Below are 15,017 nucleotides of genomic sequence, written 5' to 3'. Positions count from 1 at the left end.
TGTTAGACAAAATATTTATTTATCTCTCGAACCAAGTAATTAAGTATGTAAGCGTTATACGATATGATAAATACAATATCCTTACTTAATCCGTTACCGTCCAAAATTCCAGAATAATTCGCAAAATTTTAAAGACGTCTCGTATGAGCGATACAGGTAAAATATTCTAAGGTTTCTTCGAAGATTGGTTCCAATATCGTAAAAATGCTACCGATTCCCCAGATTATTAACAAGACCTCCTTTTCAACGATAACAATTGTTTTACATAATGAGGTACAATTATTGGCATTTTCAATGGACCCTCGATTCGAGGGGGCATTGATAATTGTTATGTTTCGTATTAGAAAAAAACCAAAAGAAAACATGTATAATTTTGGGTGATCTACGAGAGTGGACTGTAAATATGCTTGCAAACTCCCAAAATTATATCCAATTTGGTAGTTTCCAAGGCAAAAAAACAAAGAAAAGGCAAAAGTATTTCAGTTTAAATATGAAGTACAATTTATTAGGTGATCTGCTTTCCGTCTTACCGCTTGTGTTGTAGCTGCATAAGTGAAACACAAGCCAAACATTAAGAACTCGAGTAATGCAATTCAGCTAAAATTTCAGTGGAAGTTACGTTAAAATGGTGGCCCTTTATCCAATTGAGCAAAAGCTTTAATTTCATGAGTAGGCCAATTGGATATAGGGTTGCCATGAATCATGAAATCGTGATGTAATTAATGACAAAAATTCAGTTGATTTTAAAATAGAAATTCATATACATAAGACTATTATTAACATACACAAGTTCATTTTTCATTCTATTGAATAATTTTGTTAGATGTTCAATATAAACTTCATTAAAGGAAAAAAGTTGTTGAAGGCACTTCAACATGTCGCCCCCCTTGCAGTATGGCAACATTAAAAATGACAAGGCCCAGATATGGTCCAGCCAAAAACCGTGCTTTGAGCTATTGGCATAGATGTGGAAGTTTGGATAAGACCGGCTCGTAAAATATGTGGAATTAGATCGTTGGCAAGCATTATTTCAATATTGGTCGGATTAAAGAAATTGGGATCGGCAAGATCGGTTAAGTGATTATAAACATTCATTAACTTCTTATCAGTGGTAGCTTCGGGAAATGTAGTATTAAGCTGCGACCTTACTTCTCCAGAAATTTGGACTTTGGCTGATTTATCATGGTATGACAATAAATTTATGGTACAGAAACGTTTGTTTCCTTTATATGTGGTAGGCAAACGCAGTCTTTCAACCAGGCCAGTCGAAATTACAGTTTGTGCTGCGCCCGAATTAAGTATAAGCCGCGCCTTCATGGGACCTTGTGGACTGAGAACTCTAGCCAGAGCTGTGGGCAAGAAAATATGAGTTCGGTTGCGGTTGCTAAGGCGATCGCTTACGTAAGATTTCGAACTGGATTTTCGTTGGCTACTTGCTGCTTTTCGATTATGTTCGTTTTGTTTCGTTCTGGTTGATGTAGAGGGGCTACGTCTTGATTTTTGATAAATTGAACGCAGGAAGCTTTGTTTTTGCTGGTGGGATTGAGGAGTGTATTCGGTGTGCAGCATCGTGTGATGATGACGATTACATACGATGCATGTTTTCCGAGATGGACACCATTCTCGGGTATGTGATGCGCATAGACAATTAAAACAAAAGTTCTTTTGTTTGGTTATTTCTCTTCGCTCGATGACAGTCATTTTGGAAAATGTGAGACAATCCTTCAAAAAATGTCTCTCGTGGCACACCTTGCATTTGGGTACGCTGGAAGTATTGCTGAAACGTAAAATTTTATTTAATATGTGAACGGATTTTGAAACTAAGCAACAAACGGTTAGATACTGGGCAATATACATAATTTACTTAAAGGTCGAACAATATTTCCGTTTTTAGTCCTGATTTCCGCAACACGAACATTCGAGTCATTACCACGAAAAACCTTTATCACTCGACCAAGACGCCATTCAGTAGGCGGTAATTGATCGTCCCTTACTATTACGAAATCATCTTCCTTAAGATTGCTTTGTACGGTTTTCCATTTATATCGGCGTTGAAGCTCGCAAATATATTCCGTTTTCCAACGTTTGGCAAAGTGTAATTGGATTATCTTCAGTCTTTGCCAACGATTCAACAATGAGAGATCATCAGATATATCTTCGGGGATAGCAGTTAGCGCAGCACCCCTGATCAGGTGGCCTGGTGTCAACGGTGCCAATTCCGATGGGTCTTCACTGATAGGGGATAACGGGCGTGAGTTCAAGATACTTTCAATGCGAATAAGTAAAGTAGAAAACTCTTCAAAGGTATATTTATAAGTACCGGCAACCTTTTTTAGGTGAGTTTTCAAACTTTTTACCCCCGCTTCCCACAAACCTCCCATATGAGGAGCGTGTGGAGGGATAAAGTGCCAAGTGAAGTTGTGAACATTGTATTTCGAGACTAAAGCCTTTTCCGCGGATCGGAGGAAACATTTGTATTCTTGTTTTAGGATTCGATTCCCTCCGACGAAATTTGTCCCATTATCTGAAAAGACTTTATTCGGGAAACCTCTGCGACCGACAAACCTACTGAATGTTGCTAAGAAGGCCTCCGACGATAGATCGGAGCAAGTTTCTAAGTGGATGGCTCGTGTTGATAAACAAACGAAAACAGTTGCGTATCCTTTCTGAATTTTTGCATTTCTAAGGCGTGACGTTTTCAAGTCAAACGGCCCAGCAAAGTCCACTCCAGTGTTGGTAAACGGTAATGAAAACCTACACCTTTCTACAGGTAAGGCAGCCATTATTTGGTGTTTAACTCGATTTTTGTAAATAGTGCATGTTCGACAATTTCGTATACAATGGCGGACAGAGTTCTTTAGTCGGATAACATAAAATTCTTGTCGTATAGCTCTTAACATGATTTGATGTTCAGCATGTAAGGTTATTTTATGTGTAAAATCGATGAACAATTTACAAAATCGAGATTTTTCTGGGAGAATGATCGGATGTCGTTCATTATAACTTATATCTGCATTCGCCAAGCGGCCATTAACACGTAATAATTGATTCTCGTCTAAAAAGGGATTTAGTGTCAATAGGCGGCTTTTCAAACTTATAGGATTCCGAGATTGCAGAGCACTATATTCAGGGAAGTAATATGTCTTTTGCGCAATCATAATCAATTGAATCTTAACATAATTTATTTCCGCTGCTGTGATAAATTGGGTTTCCATTTGAGGTGTTAATCTTTTCTGGCATTTCCTGACAAAACGATACATGAATGAAATAACCCTCAATGCTCTATCAAGTGAAGAAAACCTTTCTAAAATCTCTTCTGATTGTAATGTAGTGTGATTGGTGTTAATTTTCCTTTCCAATGACAATTCCTTTGGTGAAGTTTGCTTTGGCCAAAATTCTAAAGGTTGTGTCAACCAATTCGGTCCATGCCACCAAAGGTTATTCGCATTCAATTCCGATGCCGTAGTGCCTCTCGTACCTATGTCTGCTGGATTGTCAGCTGTTGGGACATGTCTCCATGTGACATTGCCTACATTATCGAGAATCTCAGAAACTTTGTTAGCTACGAAAGTCTTCCAGTGGAAGGGCGGTTTACTGAGCCATGCCAAAGTTATCGTAGAATCCGACCACAGGTAAATTTCAGAAATTGGTAAAGTAAGAGTTTCACATACAGATTTGAGAAGCCTTGAGAGTAATGCCGCTCCACACAGCTCTAGTCGTGGTAAACTTATTGTTTTTAAAGGTGCTACTTTACTCTTTGAAACTAATAAATTTGACGAAAATGTGTCATTCGAGGTAGTCACTCTTATGTATAAGCATGCACAAAATGCCTTTTCAGAGGCATCGCAAAATCCATGAATTTGGATTTTGTGTTCCGGTGTAAATCCAACCCATCGTGGAATTTTTATGTTTCTTATTTCGTGAAAATGAGAAATAAAAAAACTCCATTTTTCGAAAGTGTGTTGTCTTATTTCTTCATCCCAATCTGTACCGTCAATCCAGAGCTGTTGCATCAAGACTTTTGCTACTACGATGATGGGAGCGAGCCAACCCGCAGGATCAAAAAGTTTAGCTACAATCGACAAGATTTTGCGCTTTGTCATTGGTTCGGAAGGTATGGAAATGTTAGTGACATTATAAAAAAAATGATCTGACATGGCATTCCAACGAATGCCCAATGTTTTGGTTTCACTAACGTCCTCCAATTTTAAGAAATCTTCGTTTAGAAGATCCTCCGGGGGAAAGTGTTGAAGAATGTCGCGATGATTTGCCGTTATCTTCTTTAGAGGAAACCCTGCGGAGTTCAGTAAGTGAATCAGTTCTTTCAAATTTGCCGTGGTTTCAGTGACTGTATAACCACCAGATAGTATATCATCCACATAAACTTGATTTCTTAAAATTGCAGCTGCCGTCGGATGTGTTAATTCCCCATCTTCACTCAACTTATGTAAAGTTCTGATAGCCAAATAAGGGGCACAATTAACACCAAATGTGACCGTCTTTAAGCAAAAATCTTGAATAGTGTTAGAGGGTGATATTCGAAACAGAATTCTTTGAAATTGTCGATCTTCATCGTGAACGAAGATCTGACGGTACATTTTTTGAATATCCCCATTGAAAACATATTTGAAGAATCGCCATCTCAATATGACGTTCATCAAATCATTTTGTTGTGGTGGCCCTGTATGTAGGATATCATTTAGAGAAAATCCGGTACTAGTCTTTTTTGAGGCATTGAACACCACTCGAACCTTAGTAGATGTTCTTTCAGGCTTTACTACAGCATGATGGGGTAGATAATATGAGAAATAGTCAGCATCCTTGCAAATCTCCACATCATTGGTGGCTTCCATGTGTCCCAGGTCAATATATTCAGATAAAGTTTTATTATACTCCTGTTCAAGTTTCGGGGACTTGCTCAATGTCTTTTCCATTCTCAGAAACTGCCCCATTGCTGCACGTCTTGACGATCCTAAATACGTTCGTGTATTCGTATGGTCCTTAAATGGTAGTCGAACGATATATTTGCCATCTGGACGACGTTTGACTGTTGATTTGTAAAATTCTTCACACCATTTATCATCCTCAGATGGAGTGTTTTCAGTATTAATGCCTTCCAATTCCCAGAAACGTTTGAGGTTTTCGTTTAAAGTATCTGGATGTGTAATCCACGAAGCAAATGTTTCAACGGATCGTACACTAGGTTTACCGCTTATGATCCAACCGAATTCTGTTTCCTGCGCCAAGAGATTGCCAGCAATATTTTTTATTACACCCGACTTCAAAATATATGGTAGTATATCGCTTCCCATTAGCATGTCGATTTGAGCAGGGTGCAAGAAATTCGGATCTGCTAAGTCGATCTTATTTAATTCGGTCCAATCGGTGACGCAAGTCGGATACGATGGCATCAATTGATTCAAAGTCGTTACTACTATCACTGGTGCAGTGTGTTCAAAGTTAGACTTTCGTGATTTCAACGTAAGACGGCAGATCTTTGAAGAATTTTCTAACAAAGTTCCTCCCAAACCAGAAATTGTTGTGAACGATTTCTTTGTTGGTATTGAAAATCTATTTACGACCCTAGACGAAATAAACGACTCTTGAGATCCTTGATCAATAAATACCCTGATAGTGAAAGTTACTCCATAGTTGTCAATGTCCACGAGGGCCGTGGGTAAAATGGTAGATTCTCCTGATACAGCGAAATGAGTTCGTACATTTTGTGTATCAGAATAAGCTGCACTAGAAGTGGTAGGCTGTTCAAACGTTTCAGTCTCAATATGGAAGGAATTAGCTTGCGGATTAAGCTGACTACCATCTTGGCAAACTTCAGGATGTAGTAGTGTATGATGTTGCTGCTGGCACCTTTGACAAACATACTCACTTTGACAATCCTGAGCCCTGTGCGCATATGAGAGACAGTTTTGACACACATTATTATTTGTAACGAACTTTTGTTTCTCCTTAAGCGGCCAAGATTTGAATTTAGGGCAACTGCGTAAAGCATGATTTCTCTTGCATACTTTACACGGTCTATAGTTATGTTCAGTCTTTGTATGATAATTCTGTGATTTTTGAGGTTTCTGGGAAGTTACAGGAGGACTCGTAGGTTTCCGGATATCGGAAATGGATTCCAACATATTTAAACGTTTGGTGATGAAGTCATCTAATTGTTCCCATGTCGGCACTTGTCGGTGGTCACTCAAAGAGACTTCCCAAGCTGCCAAAGTTTCTTCCGGAAGTTTGGTTGAAACCCAATATATCAGAAGGGGATCCCACGAAATGGTCGAAACATTATACGTTTTCAGCATGGATAAGCAATTATTAATGGTATATTGAAGATTCCGCAATGATTTTCCCTTCTCAGAAGTAGCATTCTCAATTTCGAAAATCCTCCGCAACTGGTGATTTATAAGTATACGCCTATTTTCAAACCGTTGACTAAGTGCCTCCCACGCAAAATCAAAGTTATCGTCAGTTAAAGAAAATTGTTTGACGATTTGGCTCGCTTCACCGCGAGTTTTCGCTCTTAGGTGAAAGAGCTTTTGTGCTGGCGATAACTTCGGATGTTTTATATAAATTGCCGAAAACATATCTCGGAAACTCGGCCATTTATCATAACCCCCACTAAAGATCTCGGTGTCGCAAGCTGGTACTTTTAGTGCGAATCCTGACTCATCGCAGTTTCTGGAATTCGAACATGGTCTCACATCAGTCCGATCCGATATATCCTTATCTTTCTGTATAAGGTCCAGAATCAAAGATTTGCATGTCTTGTAAGACCTACACGATTCCGCAAATTTTGCGTGGATAGACTCCTGTGTCTGCTTTGTAATGTCCGTATTCTCAGTCATCTCAACCTCGTAAACTTTAACGAGTTGATGCCATCGCCGTTCCAAATCGTCAAGTTCGACTTGTAATCCAGAGAATCTCTGAGGTTTTTCTTCCAGGCTCGCAAAATCCGCGCAAAACGTAACGACTTGATCGGATAAAAAAATGAATTTCTGAGAAGCCATCCTCCCGGATATAAAGCGAACGATTGATAAAGTTGCAATACAACTGTTAGACAAAATATTTATTTATCTCTCGAACCAAGTAATTAAGTATGTAAGCGTTATACGATATGATAAATACAATATCCTTACTTAATCCGTTACCGTCCAAAATTCCAGAATAATTCGCAAAATTTTAAAGACGTCTCGTATGAGCGATACAGGTAAAATATTCTAAGGTTTCTTCGAAGATTGGTTCCAATATCGTAAAAATGCTACCGATTCCCCAGATTATTAACTAGGCCTTTTCATACAAATTTCATTGAAAATAGTGTATTTATATGTCGATATAACCAGTCATAATCGGATTATACCTGATTTTCCGAAAGCAAATTATTAGACCAATGATAAAATAAAATATAGTCAATTCACGATTTACCATACGAACATATTATCACCGCCAGAAATTCAAATATGGGTATTAGATTTAAAATCAATCAACAGATCAATGTGTGCAATTATATGGCTATTCACATGTATGTTGCAATAACATACAAAATTTTCTTTTCTTTTTCAGATTCAGTCACAAAATTAATTGATCAATCAAAGTTTTAATTGAGCATCAAAAAAATACAATATTTACAAAAAAATTGGTTTCATTAGCAAATTTCAATTAATTCTTTTTGTAATTAATTCATTTAAATTTTCAATTGATGTTGATTGCAAAACTCAATTAATGTTTTTGTTTTTTTTTTTTATTCCAATTGGTTTATTATGCCTCAATCACTTCCATAATGTACATGTATTCATAATTCTTCAACTGTCCTACTCTTCCGAGTTCAATTAAAGAGTCAATTGTAAGATAATTGAAAAATTTAATTTAATTTGAAAATTTAAAAATTCCTAATCATATTGAATTGTATTACTGTTCCTAGTTTGATTAAAGGCGCATAGTATCAACCAATTGTTTGTTCTTTCTTTTCTCTTTTTCAACTTTTCAATTGCAAATATTTCGATATTTCCCTCTGTGACTTTTTTCGTGGACTTATAAAGTGACCGTAAAGCCGTAGCAAGATCTTAAGCACTGCTTCAATAACATAAAAATAAGAATTGAGAAATTCATTTATATCCACATAATTATATAAATATTCGCGAAGTTCATATCAAGGGGTCTAATTGCATAATACTGGGATACAAGATGTTCTTTGCCTGTGCCCCCCAAATCAAATAAATTGCATATCTTAAGTCCCAGGGTTCTCCGTGTATATACATATAAAAGGGAAAGTTCTGTTATTTAATATGAGATGAAAATCAGGTCATGTGCTAATCCTTTGGCACAATGACTCGGTGGTCGCAGAAAATTGTAAATTCCAGACAGGTAACGTTAGTGTCCGCTCACTAACATTCTATCACTTCGAAAATAGAACACTTTCTTATTTATATTTCCCTTTTAGGATATCCTGATTTGTCAGCTGACTAAATCGTGATTTCAATTAACGGTCGTTCCCTCGTTGAGGGGACTAAAACTGTGATTATTGTTCACACCTTACGTAGAATCAACTTTGCCTTTCTCGATTGCAAAGACGTTCACACCAAAACTTACTGATAAAAATGAATCTAGAACGCCTAGGAAGATCTTGTTCCTGCGTTTTATACCGCGGGGTATCTAAATGGTTTATATCACTAGCCCGTGAATGAAAATATACCAGTGTTCAGGCCTACAATCTGGCCACTCTGTATAGAATTCACAAAAAAACACGTTAAGTGAATGTAGGCGAGAGAACAACAAAGAAATAATAATAACAACTGGGATGCATTAAAGTAATCAAGGTATCAACCAAAAAAAAAAACACACATACCTTATTCCTTGTCTCCCTCCAAATATTCGTATGGCTTGTTGATATGTTCCTCACTTCGTTGTACAGTTATCTAGCAACTTTTTTTTCCAATTCACTTGTCGTTTACTTTTCTAAATTTGTGAAAACGTGTTCCAATAGCACTAATGTGTGAAAATAATTTTTTTTCTTTTTATTTTAGGAACTTCTTGAGCCCCTTGCCTGTAATTTTTGCGGTCAGGATTTTTTCCGTTGTCGGACGTCTAATGTCCATACAAATTCAACTCAAAAAAATCCAATAAAAATCTCACTGCACTTTTACCATAAATAGTAAAACTTCTTTAATAATATTCACATAGCATATTTAATAATTTAACAAAGTCTTTGTTTTGTAATCGTTGAGTTTCCACTTGCACAAATTAAGTTTCTAATAAATTCCTCTAGAGTAGACCAATAATCTTCCAATTTTGGCCTTTAGACAAACTAATTTGCTTTTTTGACACCTTTTACAACTATTTAATTATTCACTTAGCAAGTCCCAATACTTTCAATTCTCGTATTGTGTCTTCCTCAATTCAATTTTTCTTCCTCCTCTTATGTCGCGCGTAAGCCAACTATCAAATCTGCCAAAGTTACACCAACTTCAGTAGCTGTCAACATTTTCGAAGAGATACCAACTTTCAAATAAACTACCAATAACTGATCCCACAATGAAGAGTAAAGCTAGAAGTTGACGCTGGGAGTTTGTATGTGTGTGTGTTTCTGATAGAGAATGAGAGTCTCGAAAGAGTATATAAGAGAATCTCGTACGTGCTGGCTATCAAAGAGAATTTCTCTTTCCAAACTGTGATATAAATCTTACAGAGAACAGAACAAGCTATTTTATACAATAGACTAATAGTGGTGAGTTCAGTGTATAGTGGTTATTCACAAATATCATGAGTACCTATAACATTAGATTCAATAAAAAAATGTCATATTATTACTAGCTCATGCTTTTTGACCGTGATGAATCTCTTTAGGTGCTTATGCTCGTGGAGCCTTAAGATAGTCTTGACATTAACATGTCGAGTCCGAATTTCTTATAGTGCACTCTTTTCATACAATATGCTCGTGAAGCGGTATGTAAAAAAACCCTAATTGCATAAACGAGGGGTAACCAATTCAGGGCAATTTACTTCTTCATGCCAAGAAAACTTCTAGAACTTTTCCTTTCCAACGTGATTGATAGGATAATTCAGCATTAATTTCTTTCTTCTTTCCCAACGTAATTGAAAGACTGTATACAGCACACAAATCCAAGATCAAAAATTAAAATGACGAGAAACACTATTCTCGTGCACTATGTTATCTTTGCCAAATATTTTCGTTCGCAGAATTATATTCATAAATGCACAATCCCTAACCGTTCACATATTAAATAAAACTGACGTACCTTTTCTCCATTTCTCTGCCTTTAAGTTAGAGTAGATGAGTTTGTTTTGAGCAAAGTGGTAGTTTAACGTTTTCCAGTAACTTAATACGATTTTTGGAGCAGTTCCTTGACGGATCGATGGACCAAATAAAAGATCTTCAATGAAATCGCGGAAATATTGTAACCATTTGGCAGCGACAGCACCATCAACAGTTCTATGGTCGGCGGAAAGTGTTACATTCATAACGTTGACTTCTTTAAAGCCTTTCAGACTATCGGGATCGGGTAGGAGTTTCTTGGAAGTTGTGCCAATTGCCAAAATGCACGACTGTGGTGGATTAATCACAGCACTGAATTGTGTAACGCCGAACATGCCCAAATTCGAAACACTGACAGTGCCACCTTGGAATTCTTGTGGTTTCAATTTGTTTTCCCTGGCTCTACCAGCCAATTCCTTGATCTCTTTGGAAATATCAATGACACCCTTGCGATCAGCACCGAAGATTATTGGAGTTATTAAACCACGATCAGTTGATACAGCCACGGAGACATCAACATTATCAAATTGTCTGATTACATTTCCCATCCAATAGCTATTGGATTCTGGCACCTTACGACAAGCAATGGCAGTGGCTTTAATGATAAAATCATTGACAGATACTTTAACGCCTTGTTTCTCGTATTTCTTGTTGATCTTCGAGCGAAGTTTCATGAGATTGTCCACTTGGCACTCTACGGTGACATAGTAATGAGCCATTGCTAAGCGTCTATTGGAATCCAAACAACAAATACCTCATTAGGTAGGTTTGTCGGTCGCAGAGGTTTCCCGAATAAAGTCTTTTCAGATAATGGGACAAATTTCGTCGGAGGGAATCGAATCCTAAAACAAGAATACAAATGTTTCCTCCGATCCGCGGAAAAGGCTTTAGTCTCGAAATACAATGTTCACAACTTCACTTGGCACTTTATCCCTCCACACGCTCCTCATATGGGAGGTTTGTGGGAAGCGGGGGTAAAAAGTTTGAAAACTCACCTAAAAAAGGTTGCCGGTACTTATAAATATACCTTTGAAGAGTTTTCTACTTTACTTATTCGCATTGAAAGTATCTTGAACTCACGCCCGTTATCCCCTATCAGTGAAGACCCATCGGAATTGGCACCGTTGACACCAGGCCACCTGATCAGGGGTGCTGCGCTAACTGCTATCCCCGAAGATATATCTGATGATCTCTCATTGTTGAATCGTTGGCAAAGACTGAAGATAATCCAATTACACTTTGCCAAACGTTGGAAAACGGAATATATTTGCGAGCTTCAACGCCGATATAAATGGAAAACCGTACAAAGCAATCTTAAGGAAGATGATTTCGTAATAGTAAGGGACGATCAATTACCGCCTACTGAATGGCGTCTTGGTCGAGTGATAAAGGTTTTTCGTGGTAATGACTCGAATGTTCGTGTTGCGGAAATCAGGACTAAAAACGGAAATATTGTTCGACCTTTAAGTAAATTATGTATATTGCCCAGTATCTAACCGTTTGTTGCTTAGTTTCAAAATCCGTTCACATATTAAATAAAATTTTACGTTTCAGCAATACTTCCAGCGTACCCAAATGCAAGGTGTGCCACGAGAGACATTTTTTGAAGGATTGTCTCACATTTTCCAAAATGACTGTCATCGAGCGAAGAGAAATAACCAAACAAAAGAACTTTTGTTTTAATTGTCTATGCGCATCACATACCCGAGAATGGTGTCCATCTCGGAAAACATGCATCGTATGTAATCGTCATCATCACACGATGCTGCACACCGAATACACTCCTCAATCCCACCAGCAAAAACAAAGCTTCCTGCGTTCAATTTATCAAAAATCAAGACGTAGCCCCTCTACATCAACCAGAACGAAACAAAACGAACATAATCGAAAAGCAGCAAGTAGCCAACGAAAATCCAGTTCGAAATCTTACGTAAGCGATCGCCTTAGCAACCGCAACCGAACTCATATTTTCTTGCCCACAGCTCTGGCTAGAGTTCTCAGTCCACAAGGTCCCATGAAGGCGCGGCTTATACTTAATTCGGGCGCAGCACAAACTGTAATTTCGACTGGCCTGGTTGAAAGACTGCGTTTGCCTACCACATATAAAGGAAACAAACGTTTCTGTACCATAAATTTATTGTCATACCATGATAAATCAGCCAAAGTCCAAATTTCTGGAGAAGTAAGGTCGCAGCTTAATACTACATTTCCCGAAGCTACCACTGATAAGAAGTTAATGAATGTTTATAATCACTTAACCGATCTTGCCGATCCCAATTTCTTTAATCCGACCAATATTGAAATAATGCTTGCCAACGATCTAATTCCACATATTTTACGAGCCGGTCTTATCCAAACTTCCACATCTATGCCAATAGCTCAAAGCACGGTTTTTGGCTGGACCATATCTGGGCCTTGTCATTTTTAATGTTGCCATACTGCAAGGGGGGCGACATGTTGAAGTGCCTTCAACAACTTTTTTCCTTTAATGAAGTTTATATTGAACATCTAACAAAATTATTCAATAGAATGAAAAATGAACTTGTGTATGTTAATAATAGTCTTATGTATATGAATTTCTATTTTAAAATCAACTGAATTTTTGTCATTAATTACATCACGATTTCATGATTCATGGCAACCCTATATCCAATTGGCCTACTCATGAAATTAAAGCTTTTGCTCAATTGGATAAAGGGCCACCATTTTAACGTAACTTCCACTGAAATTTTAGCTGAATTGCATTACTCGAGTTCTTAATGTTTGGCTTGTGTTTCACTTATGCAGCTACAACACAAGCGGTAAGACGGAAAGCAGATCACCTAATAAATTGTACTTCATATTTAAACTGAAATACTTTTGCCTTTTCTTTGTTTTTTTGCCTTGGAAACTACCAAATTGGATATAATTTTGGGAGTTTGCAAGCATATTTACAGTCCACTCTCGTAGATCACCCAAAATTATACAGCCGTAAAACATAAAATTTGAGATTTTTTGGAATGTTTCTATGTGAGCTATTGTGAATGATCGATTTAAGCAGCTTTTAATGTAAAATACTGTTGTCGCTTTCAAATAAGTGATGTAAAGTTATGGGAATTTAAATGCATGTCATATCTGCTGGCTCTGTTGTAGTCGCATAGAAATTGTTGTTGGAAATTATGCGCCTTTTCGTTGAGAATGATGATAGCCTTAGTAAACGTTTTTTCGATTTTTGTTGTTAAATGCTTTGTCCACTTTGAACCACTACACCAGAATATAACCAAATAAAATATCTGTACATACCTTCTTCTTCCTGATGATATGCTTTACCTTGTGTGGCATAAGTGGAATTTAATTTGCTCGTAGCTTCCTCTACTCGATGAATTATTGCCGTGCAGATGATGAGAACTTCTTAACTCCCTGCGGTTTTAGAATTTGTAAACGTCTCGGCGTTTACAAATGGATTTTTCTGCGATGTTGCCAAAATTTTCTCAGAAAATCTACTCGGAAATTTTCTTAAATGATATTCTGGACTGTGGTTGCTAGTATGCCTGCTCCTAATTCCTATTAGGAGGCTCGATAAGGACCATATGATGACTCGACTAGTCAAAATAATAAGTTTTAATTCCCTTCAAGGAAAAAACGTGGGTTTCAAATTCAGTTGGTTTTTATTTCAGGTCTCCACGACCATCAACAACGATAACAAAAACTTAACTAACTAGTCGCCATTACTGCCTATATGGTATATATCTAATATCATATATATAATGGTTAACTATTGCTAAAAAAGGACAAATAGTGATACTCTTCGAGAGCAGGTACTTCAAGTAAATATGTTAGTTTATAAAGTATGTAAAGGAAAATGTATATAATAAAATGGTAAAGAGATAAATTAACTTAAATTAAGAGAAAATAGTAAATTAAGGGAAATTAGTTCTTCGTGAGCAAAATTAAGGAACATTTCAGTTACAATATTAAAGAAAATATTTTGACAAAAAAGATTGATGAATGCAGTTCATCAAGGAGCTTAATTCATGACCGATCTCAAAAAATTGAAAATTCCATCCAAATCATGGAAAAATTGAAATTTTTATATGAAAAACTTGTTTTGCTCATATCTCCTAAACTATGCGTCCTAGAGCGAAAAGGAGCTTAATTCATGACCACCCTCAAAAAATCGAAAATTCCATCCAAATCATGGAAAAATTGAAATTTTTATATGAAAAACTTGTTTTGCTCATATCTCCTAAACTATGCGTCCTAGAGCGAAAAGGAGCTTAATTCATGACCAAACTCAAAAAATCGAAAATTCCATCCAAATCATGGAAAAATTGCGTCCTAGAGCGAAAAGGAGCTTAATTCAGGACCACCCCCAAAAAAGTGAAAATTCCATCCAAATCATGGAAAAATTGAAATTTTTATATGAAAAACTTGTTTTGCTCATATCTCCTAAACTATGCGTCCTAGAGCGAAAAAGAGCTTAATTCATGACCGATCTCAAAAAATTGAAAATTCCATCCAAATCATGGAAAAATTGAAATTTTTATATGAAAAACTTGTTTCGCTCATATCTCCTAAACTATGCGTCCTAGAGCGAAAAGGAGCTTAATTCATGACCACCCTCAAAAAATCGAAAATTCCATCCAAATCATGGAAAAATTGAAATTTTTATATGAAAAACTTGTTTTGATCATATCTCCTAAACTATGCGTCCCAGAGCGAAAAGGAGCTTAATTCATGACCACCCTCAAAAAAT

General features: G+C 36.9%; 3 protein-coding genes across 3 annotated transcripts; 1 reads left to right on the top strand and 2 right to left on the bottom strand.

Moving 5' to 3' along the window:
• Nucleotides 1–477: 477 nt before the first annotated feature.
• On the bottom strand, nucleotides 478–10,390 carry LOC142229174 (uncharacterized). The gene is made up of 2 exons (XM_075299710.1): nucleotides 10,266–10,390; nucleotides 478–1,777 (listed from the first exon to the last, which is right to left on the bottom strand). The coding sequence occupies exons 1-2, from the start codon at nucleotides 10,274–10,276 to the stop codon at nucleotides 904–906; spliced, it is 885 nt and encodes a 294-aa protein (XP_075155825.1). The 5' UTR covers nucleotides 10,277–10,390; the 3' UTR covers nucleotides 478–903.
• On the bottom strand, nucleotides 10,329–11,001 carry LOC142231232 (dihydrolipoyllysine-residue acetyltransferase component of pyruvate dehydrogenase complex, mitochondrial-like). Its single transcript, XM_075301850.1, has 2 exons — nucleotides 10,389–11,001; nucleotides 10,329–10,345 (listed from the first exon to the last, which is right to left on the bottom strand). The coding sequence occupies exons 1-2, from the start codon at nucleotides 10,999–11,001 to the stop codon at nucleotides 10,329–10,331; spliced, it is 630 nt and encodes a 209-aa protein (XP_075157965.1).
• A 231-nt stretch (nucleotides 11,002–11,232) lies between these two features.
• On the top strand, nucleotides 11,233–11,778 carry LOC142231231 (uncharacterized). Its single transcript, XM_075301849.1, has one exon. It carries the CDS (start codon nucleotides 11,233–11,235, stop codon nucleotides 11,776–11,778), a length of 546 nt encoding a protein of 181 aa, XP_075157964.1.
• Nucleotides 11,779–15,017: the final 3,239 nt, after the last annotated feature.

Source organism: Haematobia irritans, chromosome 3 (genome assembly GCF_050003625.1).
Source record: "Haematobia irritans isolate KBUSLIRL chromosome 3, ASM5000362v1, whole genome shotgun sequence".
In the NCBI taxonomy this organism is placed as follows: domain Eukaryota; kingdom Metazoa; phylum Arthropoda; class Insecta; order Diptera; family Muscidae; genus Haematobia; species Haematobia irritans.
The sequence above is the reverse complement of the archived record's forward strand: the minus strand, read 5'-3'. Positions and strand labels throughout refer to the sequence as shown.

Excerpts from the sequence above, each read along its gene's own strand:
- LOC142231232 (XM_075301850.1), bottom strand. The coding sequence starts at position 11,001 with ATGGCTCATTACTATGTCACCGTAGAGTGCCAAGTGGACAATCTCATG.
- LOC142231231 (XM_075301849.1), top strand. The coding sequence starts at position 11,233 with ATGGGAGGTTTGTGGGAAGCGGGGGTAAAAAGTTTGAAAACTCACCTA.